Source organism: Neovison vison, chromosome 5, assembly GCF_020171115.1.
Source record: "Neovison vison isolate M4711 chromosome 5, ASM_NN_V1, whole genome shotgun sequence".
Taxonomy (NCBI): Eukaryota; Metazoa; Chordata; class Mammalia; order Carnivora; family Mustelidae; genus Neogale; species Neogale vison.
In genome coordinates, this window is record NC_058095.1 from 32,782,372 (window position 1) to 32,796,598 (window position 14,227).

General features: G+C 59.6%; 1 protein-coding gene across 1 annotated transcript in view; it reads left to right on the forward strand.

The window, feature by feature from the left end:
- Positions 1–13,708, forward strand: part of TMEM132E (transmembrane protein 132E) — a 53,025-nt gene extending 39,317 nt beyond the window's left edge. The window contains exons 3-10 of the mRNA XM_044250243.1: positions 1,055–1,985; positions 3,431–3,577; positions 3,848–4,040; positions 4,950–5,093; positions 7,280–7,485; positions 9,249–9,537; positions 10,440–10,631; positions 11,566–13,708. Of these exons, the coding sequence (XP_044106178.1) occupies positions 1,055–1,985; positions 3,431–3,577; positions 3,848–4,040; positions 4,950–5,093; positions 7,280–7,485; positions 9,249–9,537; positions 10,440–10,631; positions 11,566–12,621 (3,158 nt within the window). The 3' untranslated portion in view covers positions 12,622–13,708. The remainder of the gene's footprint in view (positions 1–1,054; positions 1,986–3,430; positions 3,578–3,847; positions 4,041–4,949; positions 5,094–7,279; positions 7,486–9,248; positions 9,538–10,439; positions 10,632–11,565) is intronic.
- Positions 13,709–14,227: the final 519 nt, after the last annotated feature.

Genomic DNA, 14,227 nt, shown 5'->3' on the forward strand with positions numbered 1-14,227 from the left:
CTCGAACCCCCACATGTTGGTCCTTCCTATTCCTTGACAGTCTCCAGCAGGAGTTGGGCCGGCGGTGAGGGGCCAACAAGCTCCCATCTGTGTCCAGGACGAGCACATCACTCCGCTGCTGTGGAGGGAGGGGATGCCGGGGAGACGATTACGGGGAGACGGGAGACCCAGTCATGCCATGTGTCGTTGTCCTAGCAACAGCATCCAGGCCAGAAATGGGGCAGGGTTCCGGGGATGGAAGACGAGGGCAGCTTGGGACACACCCCAGAGTCAACAAGCGGAATTGCTAGAATTTGGCAGGTTCCTGCACGGATGTGGGGACCAGAGACGTCAGACCTAAGGCCCACGTTGTGTTTGGGAGACGGGGGTCAAATTCCCTGAGTGTATAGTGCATGGTGGCAGGGGGAGGAGTGGGAAAAAAGGGATCTCCAGGGGCCCTACACACTCTTGGGCAGTTGGGGCAGGAACAGCCTTGGCTTTGAGAGTCAGGTGGCCCCGGGTTCAAATCTTACTCCTGGCCCGTCGCTCAGGTGACTTGGGTAAGTTGCTTAAGCATTCCACACCTTGACTGGTGAGGTACAAGAACAGGCTCTCAAAAAAGAGAAATTATTTATAGAAAACAGAACAAATCCAAGAAAATGGTAGAATACCTGGCTGGGAGGGTCCATCTGAGCATTAAACAGGCCAATGCCTGCAGAGTGCTGAGTAGCTTGTAACCCCCGGAGCCCCCCGCCTTCCCAGGGCCACACTCCGCGCGCAGCCCTTTGTGCACACTACTAGTAAATCTTCACAACCACATTTCCAGGCAGAAGCCCATTTTATCCTCATTTTACCGATGAGGATGCCAGGGAAGAAAGCCTCTAAAGCTTCACCATGCTTTTGGCAGCTATTAGGCCTACCCCTGCCCCCCATGCTGGGGCAAAAGAGGCAGTGGTGAAGGGGGAAGCGGGGGTTGGAGCTGACGCCCCCTGCAGGGGTGGGAGGCTGGGGTGCCCAGAGGTCCCAGCCCAGCCTCCACTGACCCCTCCGGGCTCTTGCCTCTGTCTGTCCCCAGCCTCCGGCCGCTCCCACCCAGCCAGCCCCAGCCCACCGGGGCCACAGGCCAGCCCCGTGCTGCCAGTCAGCTACCGCCTGTCGCGGACTCGGCTGGCCTTCTTCCTTCGGGATGCGCGGCCCCCGCCGCCTGCGGTCGCCAACGGCTCCCTGCAACGCTCCGAGCCCTTCGTGGTGTTCCAGACCAAGGAGCTGCCCGTCCTCAATGTCTCCCTGGGGCCCTTCAGCACCAGCCAGGTGGTGGCCCGGGAGCTGCTGCAGCCATCCAGCACCCTGGACATCCCTGAGCGCCTGACCGTCAACTGGAAGGTGCGAGCCTTCATCGTCCGCGCCCGTGTGCCCGCCTCGCAGCCCGTGGCCCAGGTGCTGTTCTATGTGGCTGGCCGCGACTGGGACGACTTCGGCGTCACCGAGCGACTGCCCTGTGTGCGTCTGCACGCCTTCCGGGATGCCCGGGAGGTCAAGAGCTCCTGTCGCCTCAGCGGGGGCCTGGCCACCTGCCTGGTGCGCGCCGAGCTGCCCTTGGCCTGGTTCGGACCCCCCGCCCCCCCCGCACCGCCCACCACCCGCCGCAAGTCTCCGGACGGGCTAGACCCCGAGGCCACCGGGGAGAGTCAGCAGGCCGAACTCTACTACACCCTCCATGCCCCCGACGCGTCGGGCGGCTGCGGGGGCGCACGTCGGGGAGCCGGGCCGGGGTCCGGCGCCCGTGCGGAGAGCCCCACACAGCACCCACTGCTGCGCATCGGGAGCATCAGCCTGTTCCGCCCGCCCCCCAGGAGGGCCCTGCAGGAGCACCGGCTGGACAGCAACCTGATGATCCGCCTGCCTGACCGGCCCCTCAAGCCTGGGGAGGTGCTCAGCATTCTCCTCTACCTGGCCCCCAACTCCTCCTCTCCCTCCAGCCCCAGCGTGGAGCATTTCACACTCAGGTAGGGGGCTGGTGGGTTGGGGGCGGGTTCTGCCTTCCCTTCAGAGGTCAAGTGCATAGTTCGCTGCCTTGTAGGGGCGAGCCCCTCCCTGCCTGCCTGGCCAGCATCCTAAGCCCACTTCTTCCGTTTATCGCTTGGGTAACTTCAGGAAGACACCTTATTTACTTGAGTCTTGTGTTTTCACTGGCTTAATGACAGCAAAAATTTCTGCCCAACCTCTGACCTCTGTAGCTCAGGGAAACGGTCAAGGAGAAATGTCAGTTTTCACAAGCGTAGGTATGAAGAATGAGAGAATGGGGTTGGAAGGGCCCATAGATGTTAGCTGGTGCACCTCTCTCATTTTACAGATGAGGAGACCAAGGCCAAAGAGAAGAAATGGAGATCAGAGAGCAGCCCGTTGACTGGGAGCCAAAAGATGAGCAGTAGTCTGTCCATGTGTCAGGACATTGGCCCAATCCTGGAGTTGGGAGAAAAAAATTTCCAGGAGTCCCAGCCTTTTCTACACCCTGAACAGGATACAGTTCACAAACTCAGAAATACTTTAAGTAGGTCGTATCAAGGGCCCCACCAAAATATCTCCCCTGCCCCAGGTATTATGCATAGGACCCAAAACATTGCCATTGACCTCCAACTTCTTTGAGTTAAATTTTGCCCTCTCTCCTGAGGGTGCCACGTTATAGTTCAGATATTCCTGGGAGGGATAGACCTGATTTATTGATACCTGAATGTGAATATGATTTAAATCAGTCATCGCAGATCTTGGGCTGCATTAACAGGAGTAGAACATGTAGAATTCAGGAGGTGGTCACTGTTCTTCTTTAGTCAGTATTAATCAGAGCACAGCTGAAGTGTTGTATTCCGTATGGGCCACAATGCCCATGTGTTTAGTGTCCAGAGGAGGGTGACTAGACCTAGTTGCAAGGGCTGAACCCTAACTGCAAGGGCTAACTTGAAACTATGGCAAAAAGCAACAAAGAAGACTCAGGGAACACCTGCCCCCGCTTCCACTGTCTGAAGAACTGTTACAATTGAAATGAAGGAGAGTTGTTCTCTCTTGCCCGGGCAGAACCCATGACTGTTATACTTCAGCTAAATGTGGGAAAGGGGTTTCTAGTCCTTAGGGGCTTTCTAAGAATGGAATGGGATGTGTGCAATAGTGAGTCTCCTACCACTGAGGTATGCAAGTAGAGGTTTGATAAAAGCTTGGCAGAGAGATATGGTAGAAGTGATTGAAGCCTCCACGGAGGGTTGGAGGTTTCAGCTATATACCAGATTCCCCAGGTTCATCTCCAGCATTGAGTCCAGGATAATTTAATGGGGAGAATTACTCACCTGCTCCCCCTACTCCCAGCCCCATCCTGAGGTTGGGGGGCAGGATTGGCCAGACAGGCAGTCACTGGGCCCTAGGCTGACTGTCTCCCTCTCTTTTTTCCACGTTGTCCCAGGGTGAAGGCCAAGAAGGGTGTGACCCTTCTGGGCACCAAGTCACGGAGCGGCCAGTGGCACGTGACCTCGGAGCTGCTGACTGGAGCAAAGCACTCAACAGCCACTGTGGATGTGGCCTGGGCCCAGGGCACCCCGCTGCCCCCCTGGTAAGCACCTTTGCCCACCTCCTTGCCAGACGGCACTGAGAAGGGGTGGGGGGGACCCTTGATGGAGGAAGTCAGGCTGGCAGGAGGGCCGGTGCTCTGGTGCTGGGTACTTTAGGTCCAGACTGGGGCACCTAGGGTGGCCGGAGAAGGCTTGAAGGCCCCAGCAAGCAGGTTGCCAAGGTGGGCTGAGGGGCCCACAAGGGGTTTCAGAGCTTCCGGGCTGCTCGCAGCCCTTCCTCCCGGGCTCTACTTCCCACCCTGACCCTGCAGGGAAGGCCAGGGGCCACTGGAGATCCTGCAGCTGGACTTTGAGATGGAGAACTTCACCAGCCAGTCGGTCAAGAGGAGAATCATGTGGCACGTCGACTACCGTGGCCACAGCGCCCTGCCTGACCTGGAGCGGGCGGTCACCGAGCTGACGGTCATCCAGCGGGATGTGCAGGCCATCCTGCCCCTGGCCATGGTGAGCGGGGCAGCGGCCGGGTCCATGGACACGTGTGTGTCATGGGTGCCTGTGCGTGACCAACGTGTGCCAGGCTGAGCGTGCATATGGATCAGTGCATGTGTACGTGGGGGCCTGAGCCCAAGTGTGTGACTGTCTCCTGCACCCAGGCGTGCCTGTGAGGGAAGGGGTGTGTGCATGTGTGTGTGTGTGTGCATGCGCACGCACACTCACTGGAAGCAGGCGGCACTCTGTGCCTGGTACAGGAGTAGGATTGCAGATACGCAGGGAGCCAGAGGTGGGAAAAGTCACCCATGGAGAGGCCACTCAGGAGAGGCTTCCTGGAGGAGGGGGTCATGCAGTTGAGCCTTGAAGGACAGGTGGAAGGAAGGGCTCATACAATCAGAGACGGTGAGGAGGGTGCTCTAGGCAGGGATCCCGTGGGCAAAAGTGTGGGGATGGGAATGGGAGTCGTCTGTCCTAAGTTACAGTGCATGTGGGAAGGGTGCCATGAGGTGGTGAGGCTGGAGTGATTGTCTCCAAACAGCCCAGGGCACCTGCAATGGCCAGAGGGACACTGGGCCAGCCCAGGGGCACCTGGAATGGCCAGGCAGATGTGTTGAATGTGACTCTGAGAGGCATATAAGTTTTCAAAGAGAAGGTGGTTGGGGCACTGGGGAGGGGCTATTTCATGGCAGCGGAGGGAGGTAGACCAGAAGGCTACAGCAGGAGACCAAGCGAGTAGAGCATCTGAGAAGATGAGTGAGACTGGACAGCTGCATCTCTGCACATATGTGTGCAGGTGTCCCCAGGGGAAGGCCGTGCAACCGAGGGGTAGGGTAGTCAGGAGCCTGGGCTTGGCTGGTGTGTCCTGGGAGAGTGGAGGAACACAAGCACCCCTCGCTCAGCCGGGCCCCACCCTCCCTGCAGGACACTGAAATCATCAACACGGCTATCCTGACGGGCAGGACGGTGGCCATCCCGGTCAAGGTCATCGCCATCGAGGTGACTGGTCTCGTCCTAGATGTCTCTGCCCTAGTGGAATGTGAATCTGACAATGAGGACATCATCAAGGTGGGTTTCCTGGAGATGGGGGCCCCCTGGAAAAGGGCCTCAGACCTTCAGGGGGAGCAGAAACCCAAGCCAGAGGGGAGTTCGCATGCCAAGCAGCCCCCCGTGGCAGGCAAGAGGAGGAGAAACTGGGGGGTGGGGGGGTGGCAGGAATAGTTTCAGGCATCCATGGCTAGTGGGGTGAAGAAAAGCCCCGGGTACTGCTGGTCCTGGAGGGCTTCCTGCAGGAATATGAAATATGGCAGGCAGAGAGGAGCAGACAGACAGCCTGAGCCCAATCCAACACATCAAGTGATGACTGAACCCCTGCCCGGACAGACACTGGGCAAGGCAACAAGGGTGGGAAGGGGGCCTCTCGAGGACGCGCCCTGAACCCGGTGCTAGTGCCCGAATGGAGGAGATTCAGCTCAGAGATGAAGCCCCAGAAGCATGTGAGTTAAGGTTATATAAGGAAGGACCTGCTCAGGGCACACACACATCCTCCCCTCAAATCCTCCAACTCCTACAGGCCCCTCCCACAGCTCTCTCCCGAGAAAACCACTCCGGGCCCCAGGTCCTCACAGCCCGACAAACAGGACAGCCGTCTGACTCAGGGGACCCACCTAGCTTGCCGCCTCCCCAGGAAGGCCTCCAGATTGACCCCTTCCGACAGCAGTCACAGGCAGTGGGACAGGCTGTGACGCAGGAGAGTGGCAGTCCTGGTGCCGGTGTGGTGGATGGGTGAGCTGTTTATCGGGCCAGCCTCCAGCAGGTGCCCAAATCAGATGATCAGGAAAGGGAATCTGTTCCCTGAGCCTTTAAATAGCTCAGGCTGAAGGAGAGCAGGAGGAGTGGGCCGTGGGTGTCCTTCTCCCTCTGGCTAACTGGGGTTGGAGTGTGTATGCTCTGTCTCTCCACACTCTGCCCCAGATCCCCCCAGGTCTGGGGAGCTGGAGCCTCACCTCATCCCTCCCGCATCCAGGAAGAATGACCCCCTCACCCCGAATGAGCAGGAGCAGATGGCTTGGTGCCTGGGCTTGCCCAGGCCCGTGGAACTTTCCAGGGCTGGCAGGCTGGGACAGGAGAAAAATGGACCTGCTTGCAAAGGCCCTCATCCTGCCTCTGCCCCCCAGGCTCCGCCACTCTGGCTGCAGAGGGGACCAGAGCAAAGTCTTGACTGCTTAGATACCAAAGGGAATTCACAAAGACTCAAAATGGAATTTGTTTCCACTCTCGATGGAATGCACTCGGGTTCTATATGAAGTTTGCCAGCACTCAGAGTGAAATTTGCCAGCCTTCAGAGGGAGTTCTCTGCCTCCTGAAGTGGGAAATGAGCATTTCTGGCGAGGCTGCTGTCCCACGTCCTATCACCCCCATCTGAGATGATTAAGGGAGCTAGCAGGAGTTTGTGAACAGCTAGGGGCTCATGAGAGATGAGCCAGAGTCCTGGCACCCTCCCTGGCCCCCAGCAGAGTCTTCAGAATGTCACGAGCTCACCAGCCACATGATCAGATCCTCCCCAAATGCGAGGGTGTGCACCCATGGGCGTGTACCAGCAGGAACACCTCAACGCATTGCACATGAGATTTACTCCAGAGTGTGCCAGGTACCTACTGGGCACACTTGACGTATACACCCACCCGGATCTGTCCTGCAGACTGGCACCGGTGTCCCTTGAGATGTGTTCGGCAGGCACGTGCCCACCCAAGGAACCTCTAGGAATGCAAGTTGGGGTCTTGGTAGGCACGCATTCGTACAAGCTGCACCCACTGGTGGCAGCCAGCCACCTGTCTGTCCTGATTTTTTCCTCTCTCCATCCCCTACCTCCACCCCTGGCTAAAACATTCCCTGCCTCAGAAATTAACCAGCTGCTTATTTTCCGGTGGTCGCAGGGCCGGGGGGCCGGGGGGAATCATGAGTTCAGGACACATCCCTCTCTACCGTGGAGTACGCCACCAAAAGACACCCATGCCAGGGCACAAGAAGTCATGTTGGGACGGGGAGCCAGCTTGGGGGGCCCTCAGCCTTAAGGCTCCTCTGAGGTGTGGTCTGCGCCATCAGAAGCAGCCTCCTATAAAGGCAGGTGCATGGTCACCCCTTGCCCGGGAGCAAAAACCTCCCATAGTAGCCACTGAGAGATGATGATCTGTGAAGAAATAATGGGAAGAGGGACACCCAAAGCTAACACCTCTCTCTTTCCCCCTCGCCAGGTATCCAGCAGCTGCGACTACGTGTTTGTGAGTGGAAAGGAGTCGCGCGGGTCCATGAACGCCAGGGTCACCTTCCGCTATGACATCCTCAATGCCCCTCTGGAAATGACAGTCTGGGTCCCCAAGCTGCCCCTGCACATCGAGCTCTCGGATGCACGCCTCAGCCAAGTGAAGGGCTGGAGGGTGCCTATTCTCCCCGACCGGAGGTACAGCCCTTACACACACTGGATACTCGGGATACTCACAGGTGGACACGGCCCTGGCATGGGGTCTGATCCACGTATGTGTATGAGGCCCCGGGTGTACACAGGCTGCTGGTCGGTTAGGCAGTCAACAAACATTTACTGAGCAGCTACTGTGTGCCTGGCACTGATGGGTGCTTGAGACATGGGGTGAGTGTGACCAGTGCCTGACCCAGCCATGGTCTGGGTTCAGCAGGGAGGCTGTCCTGTACATGCCACAGGACATGGTGGACCCAGGAAGCCCTCTGTGTGGCAAATCAAGGGACACAGAGGAGAGAACTACCTCTTCCTCTAGGATAAGTCAAGGCAGGCTCCTGGAAGAGGTGACTCTTGGCTAAGTTTTAAAGAATGAGTGGAAAGGAGTTGGCTGGGAAGACAGGGTGAGAGAGCAGCCAGGCCAAAGACAAAACCTGTATGTGGGTGCCTCAGCCTGTGAACGCCAAGGGCACACTCGTGTGTACCAATCCAGCCATGCAGTGACTCACACCAGGATCCCTTGCTGGGGGGCACCTCATGCACCTGAGTGTGCATCTCAGGGGCATGTACTCCATTCACCCCTCACTGCTGCTGGAGGGAAGAGCCAGCAGGGCAGAGGGAGGAAGAGGGGTAGGCAGCGAAGTGGGGAGGGGCTGGGCTGGGGGAGAAGTGGTGGTCAAGGAAGAGCTGGGCTCAGTTTAATTACTCAGAGATCAGGAAGACCCAGGCCGTGTGGATCAGAGCCTCTCAAACTTGAACGTGCACGTGGTCGCCCAAGGAGCCAGTTAAAGTGCCGATTCTGACCCAGTGGGTTTGGGAGGGGGTTTGTGATTCTGCCCTGGGACCAGCTCCTGGGCCAGCTTTGAGTTCACGAGGGCGTAGTGCACTGTGAAGTGAGACAGGCTGGGTTTAAATCCTGATTGCCGTTTCCTAGCTGGGCAACCTTGGACTACTTAAAACAACCTCTCTTTGCGCCCCGTTTCTTCATCTGCAAAATGGACACGTTAGCATGTACCTCAGCATGGTGGTCAGGATGGGTCAGGCCAGGTGAGAGAGCCCTCTGTGGATGGATATTCTGGCTTCTTTTCCACAGCAGTAGCAAAACGCTAACCATGTCCTTGGCTCGCTCTCTCCAGAGCCTGCTCTCCGGACCGCGAATCTCCTGGTTTTCGTATCTTCGGCAACCTGGATAGGCTGAATTTCCCGATTCATCCAGTCCTGCCTCCCTTTTGCTTACTGGTGCTTGGCTCAGTTTACCTCTCTCCTCTTGGGTTTTCCTATAAGCAGCAGCCGGAACCAGGCCACACATTCCACACGCTGCTTGGAAATCTCAGCCAAATCTCCAAGTTCATCCCTTCCAAGTTCTGTTCGCACCCAGCTGTAAGGGCACCCCCAGCCAAGCAGTCTGGCACTCTGAGCAAGGAGTGCCTTTGCCCCAGTTGAGAGCGGAGAACAGGGCTAGGCGTGTGCTCAGTGCTGAGAAAGAGACCGCGCTTGTCAGGGTCCGACGCCGCTGATTTCCAGGCTTGGGTAAAGACCCGCAGAGGCTGGGGGTGCCAAGGGAGGGGCAGGAAGTTACCTTGCTGGGAGAGAAAAGGCTGGGGACACCTGGCTCCCGGCTGGTCAGAGACAGAAGGAGTGGGGCCGGGGTCGGGAGCCGGGGCAGAGCCCGCAGCCCGCACGGGTGAGGGAGTGACTTGTGCAGGTCGGAGGCCGGTGAGGAGCCCTGACCCCCGGCCTCCCCACTCCAGGTCAGCCCGGGAGAGTGAGGACGAGGACGAGGAGGAGGAGGAGCGGCGGCCGAGCGCTAGCCGTGGCTGCACCTTGCAGTATCAACACGCGACTCTGCAGGTCTTCACGCAGTTCCACACAACATCGTCCGAGGGCGCCGACCAGGTGGTGCCCATGCTGGGCCCGGACTGGCTGGTGGAGGTCACTGACCTGGTCAGCGACTTCATGCGGGTGGGGGACCCCCGAGTGGCACGGATGGTGGACAGCAGCACGCTGGCGGGCCTGGAGCCGGGCACCACCCCCTTCAAGGTAGGCACAGGGGCACCGTGCGGGTAGAGAACACAGACGTCCCAGGAGGGACAGGGATTATGTCCCTGGGATCAACCCCGGCAGGCCCCCCAAAACACACTCGCTGCCGCGTGCCCTGCTCCCCCCACCTCCTGAAACCCCACCGTCAGAGGTTAAGATCCTCTCACTTCTCCTTGGAGAACAATCTCCCTGCAAGACCCGGCGACATTTACCAACCCCGTATGGCTCGGTGTGGTCCCTGAGAGCCGGTCTGGGTGAGGAGAGGGGGCTCAGGAAAGGGAATTTGGGGACCTAGGAACTCAAGTCTGACCCTCCTCCTCTACAGCTGGGTGCCTGGGTAGAAATCTACCCTCTAAGAGATGGTGAATAGTGTGACCCACGGGCTACAAGCCGCCTCCAGATGCATTTATCTGTAAAGCGGCTGATTCATCATTGAAACATTGGGAGCTGTCTTGTTTTTAAAGATCTAGACTTCCGGTTTTATAGACAATGAATCTGGCAACCCTGGGCCTGCATTCCCACCTGGCACTAACTGGATGGAGTCAATACCGCATGAGCACAAGTTCTGTTTGCCACAGTCCCCACCACTCCCTTTTGTCTCCCCAAGATCAATCGCTATTTATCAGTGGGTGGGGCTATTTTTTACCCTAGAATCTGCCCACCTCTCATCTGTGTTCCTGCCTGGCTCCTGCAAGCCCCTGAACCTCACTTGGCCTCTGGATCCTGGTTCCCAGCTGTAGCCCTAAAGCAGGGCCCAAGAGTCCAGCCTCCCAGTCTGCCCTCCCACCCCCACCCCACGCTCTGGCCCTCTCTTCCAGCAACACTGGGATTCCTTTGTGGCTGGGAATCTTGGGGATGCTGCTTTCCTGGCCTTGGCCCACCCCTGTTCCACTCTGTCTCAGGTGGTGTCCCCACTGACGGAGTCTGTGCTTGGTGAGACGCTGCTAACAGTGACGGAGGAGAAGGTCAGCATCACACAGCTGCAGGCCCAGGTGGTAGCCAGCCTCGCCCTCTCCCTGCGTCCCAGCCCAGGGAGCAGTCACACCATCCTGGCCACCACGGCTGCCCAGCAGACCCTCAGCTTTCTCAAGCAGGTAACCGGGTGCCCAGCCTGCTGGCCAGGGGGCTTGCAGTGTGAAAGGATGAAGGCAATTCCAGTTTGTCCTTGTGCCATGAGTCCCCCAAATTCAGGCTTTAATGGAAGATCTGTCCACTATTGGTGCCCAGCACACCTGGCCCACCCCATTCCCCTGCCATCTGCACAGGGAGTCCAGCCAAGATCTCGCTTCTGGCACCTGCCACCCCGAGATGTTCCCGCTGAGGGCTCCCCCTCCCGGATTCTCAGACAGCCCATCACATCTGCCTCCACCCCTAGGAATTACCCTCACCCATCTCTGGAGCCCCAGCTGCAGCCCCCAACAGATGCACCGGGGCGCAGGACCGAGGCAGAAAGGTGACAGGCAGGAGCACAGGGAGCAAGAAGGCAGGTGTCGAGCACTGAGCCAGGAGTCCCCCTGCCTCTAACTTGCTCCGTGACCCCAGGCCAATCCCTTTTCTCAGGGCCCTGCTTCCTCATCCGTAGGAAAGGCAATTCTCAGAATGTTTTAACAGAGGAGAAGGCTGGGATGGGATATGTGTTCTCAGTCTCCACATGTCTAATGGGAATGATCCCAAAGTCAGGCATGGCATGGAGATATGGGGTCACTCCTGCAACAAAGGGGCCTCGAGGTCGACCCAAGGCAGAACATACATTCAGCTTATCAAGGGGAGAAAGACGACTGGACAAGGAAATGCTTAGGGCAGTAGCATGCCCCTTACCTGCCCACAACCTCCAGAGAAGGACTTCTTGCTCCCACAGTTCTTCCTAAGCCCTACCACCTGCCAGGAGCAGTTCCAGGGCTGGGAATACAGCTGGGACCCACCGTACCACAGTCCCGGTCCTCAGAGAGCTCAGCATCTGCCCAGCACCTAGCCGGGAAGCCAGCCAGGACTAGCTCTCTGACTCCCGTTTCCTTCTTTCTCCTCCAGGAAGCCCTTCTAAGCCTCTGGCTTTCCTACAGTGATGGCACCACTGCCCCCCTCTCCCTCTACAGCCCCCGGGACTACGGGCTGCTGGTGAGCAGTCTGGACGAGCGGGTGGCTACGGTGACCCAGGACCGGGCCTTCCCGCTGGTGGTGGCGGAGGCCGAGGGCGCCGGGGATCTGCTGCGCGCAGAGCTCACCATTGCTGAGAGCTGCCAGAAAACCAAACGCAAGAGTGTGCTGGCCACGACCCCCGTGGGCCTGCGGGTGCACTTTGGGCGGGACGAGGAGGACCCCACTTACGACTACCCGGGGCCCAGCCAGCCAGGCCCCGGCGGGGGCGAGGACGAGGCCCGGGGAGCCGGCCCCCCGGGCACCGCGATACCAGCGGCGGAGGCCCCGGGCCCCGGCACTGCCAGCGCCGCCGCGCCGCCCACGGAGGACTTCTTGCCGCTGCCCACCGGCTTCCTGCAGATGCCGCGCGGGCTGACGGACCTGGAGATCGGCATGTACGCGCTGCTGGGCGTCTTCTGCCTCGCCATCCTCGTCTTCCTCATCAACTGCATCGTCTTCGTGCTGCGTTACCGGCACAAGCGCATCCCGCCCGAGGGCCAGACCAGCATGGACCACTCGCACCACTGGGTGTTCCTGGGCAACGGGCAGCCCCTGCGGGTGCAGGGGGAGCTGTCTCCGCCCGCGGGCAACCCGCTGGAGACCGTGCCTGCCTGCTGCCACGGCGACCACCACAGCAGCGGCAGCTCGCAGACCAGCGTGCAGAGCCAGGTGCACGGGCGGGGCGACGGCTCCTCGGGCGGCTCGGCCCGCGACCAGGCCGAGGACCCTGCCAGCTCGCCCACCTCCAAGCGCAAGCGGGTCAAGTTTACCACCTTCACCACGCTGCCCACGGAGGAGCTCGCCTATGACTCGGTGCCCGCCGGCGAGGAGGACGAGGAGGACGAAGAGGACCTGGGTTGGGGCTGCCCGGATGTGGCGGGCACCACGCGGCCCACGGCACCCCCAGACCTGCACAATTACATGCGCAGAATCAAAGAGATCGCGTAGAGGCGCTGTCCCCCGGGGGGGGGGGGCTCTGTGGGGGACGTGGCTGGGACCCCCGCTCACACTGACGCAGGCTGGCCGACGTGGATTTTGTACTCCCTGCCCCTGCAGCTTTGCTCCGTGCTGGGTGGCCACCTACCCTACCGGGTCCTTCCCGCCACCTCACCCCATACCCGATTCTGCCACTCAAGGTGGAGGGCTCCTTCCTCAGGAGCTTCGAGGAGGAAAGCAATCCTGGGCCTAGTTCCACTCTTTCCAGACCTCCTCCCATCTTAGACAACCCCCTGCCCCAAAAGTGAGGTATGGAGGCCAAGCTTGGGGTGAGGTGGGCCACACTGTGCCCCTGCCCCCGTGTCCCCTGTCTTCCCCCTGTGTTGGGGGGGCTTTGGGGGGTCTTGTGTCACAAGCTGCACAAAGACTTTTCTCAAACCACTATTCAGGGATTTCTGTCCTGCAGGGTGGGGAGGCGGCGGCAGCCTGCCCTGCCGAGGATCTTGCTGTGGACAAACTATCGGTGGTGGGGGGCGGGGGGGACACTTGTAGCATCTGCTGGCTTCTGGGTGCCCCTGGTCCCTTCCCAGGACCTGGGAGCTGACCCTACAGAGGGGTCTTGGGCCAAGCCAGGCACCTTCCTGAGATCTCAGGACTCCTTCCTCTGTTCCAACTGGCTGTGGGCAGGGGCCTCAGTGGGGAGGAGCCCTGGGTCTGCCCCTCGCAAACCATACCCCAGCACTGTGGTCTGGGCAGCCCAGGGACGCCGGGTGCCCCTGCTGAGCCCACAGCGAGGTCAACACTGCGCCTTAGCCCCACCCCTCCTGCTCTGCTGACCATGCCTTCCTCTCCGCAGGGACAGCCAGCCACCCTACCCCCAGGAAGCAGAATCTGGTGGGAGGGGGAGAGGGTACCAGGGGACATGCTGTGGAGGACCTTGGGACAGGCCAAGGCATCAGGGAGCCAAGCGTCTCCCCACCCCTCCCAGCCCACAGCCGCTTCTCTCTTGGGTTCTACCCACCACTGTGTCTGATTTTCTTAAATAAATGGGGGTGACCAGACTGAACCGGAGCAGCAGCTCCTGGAGAAGAGAAAAGTGCATAGTGCCTGGCTCTGTCTTGCCCTGGTGCGTGCTTGCACACGCACATGCACACGCACACTGTGGACACACTAAATGGCCTGAGATCAAAACACGGCTGAGCCGGGCCACAGGCCTGCTGCCGCTCCGACATTCACATCCCTTCGGACCCTGGGGCTGAGCACGTGCTGACCCAGAAAGTTCCCCTACAAAGAGGTACCTCCTCTAGGAGTTGCTCTCATTGATTCGGGAAGGTAGGGCAAGCCTCAGGGCTTCCAGAGAAAAGGCTGGGGTGGGGTGGGGAGTTGAAAAAAGATTGGTGTCTGGATTCCTTTCCCCCTTCAGTCCCCCCACCCCCAGCAGGTCCCTGCCTGTCACTGTCACACTCAGGGAGGCTTCCCTTCTCCATGGAGGAAAGCCGGGGGTGGGGGGTGGGGGGTCTCTATGGCAGAGAGCCAGGCAGGAGAGAGCAAAGGCGGCTGGGTGGGCCTCTCCCTCTCAGGAGGACTAGCAAGGGCTAGTGCACAGCCCCTGGGCACA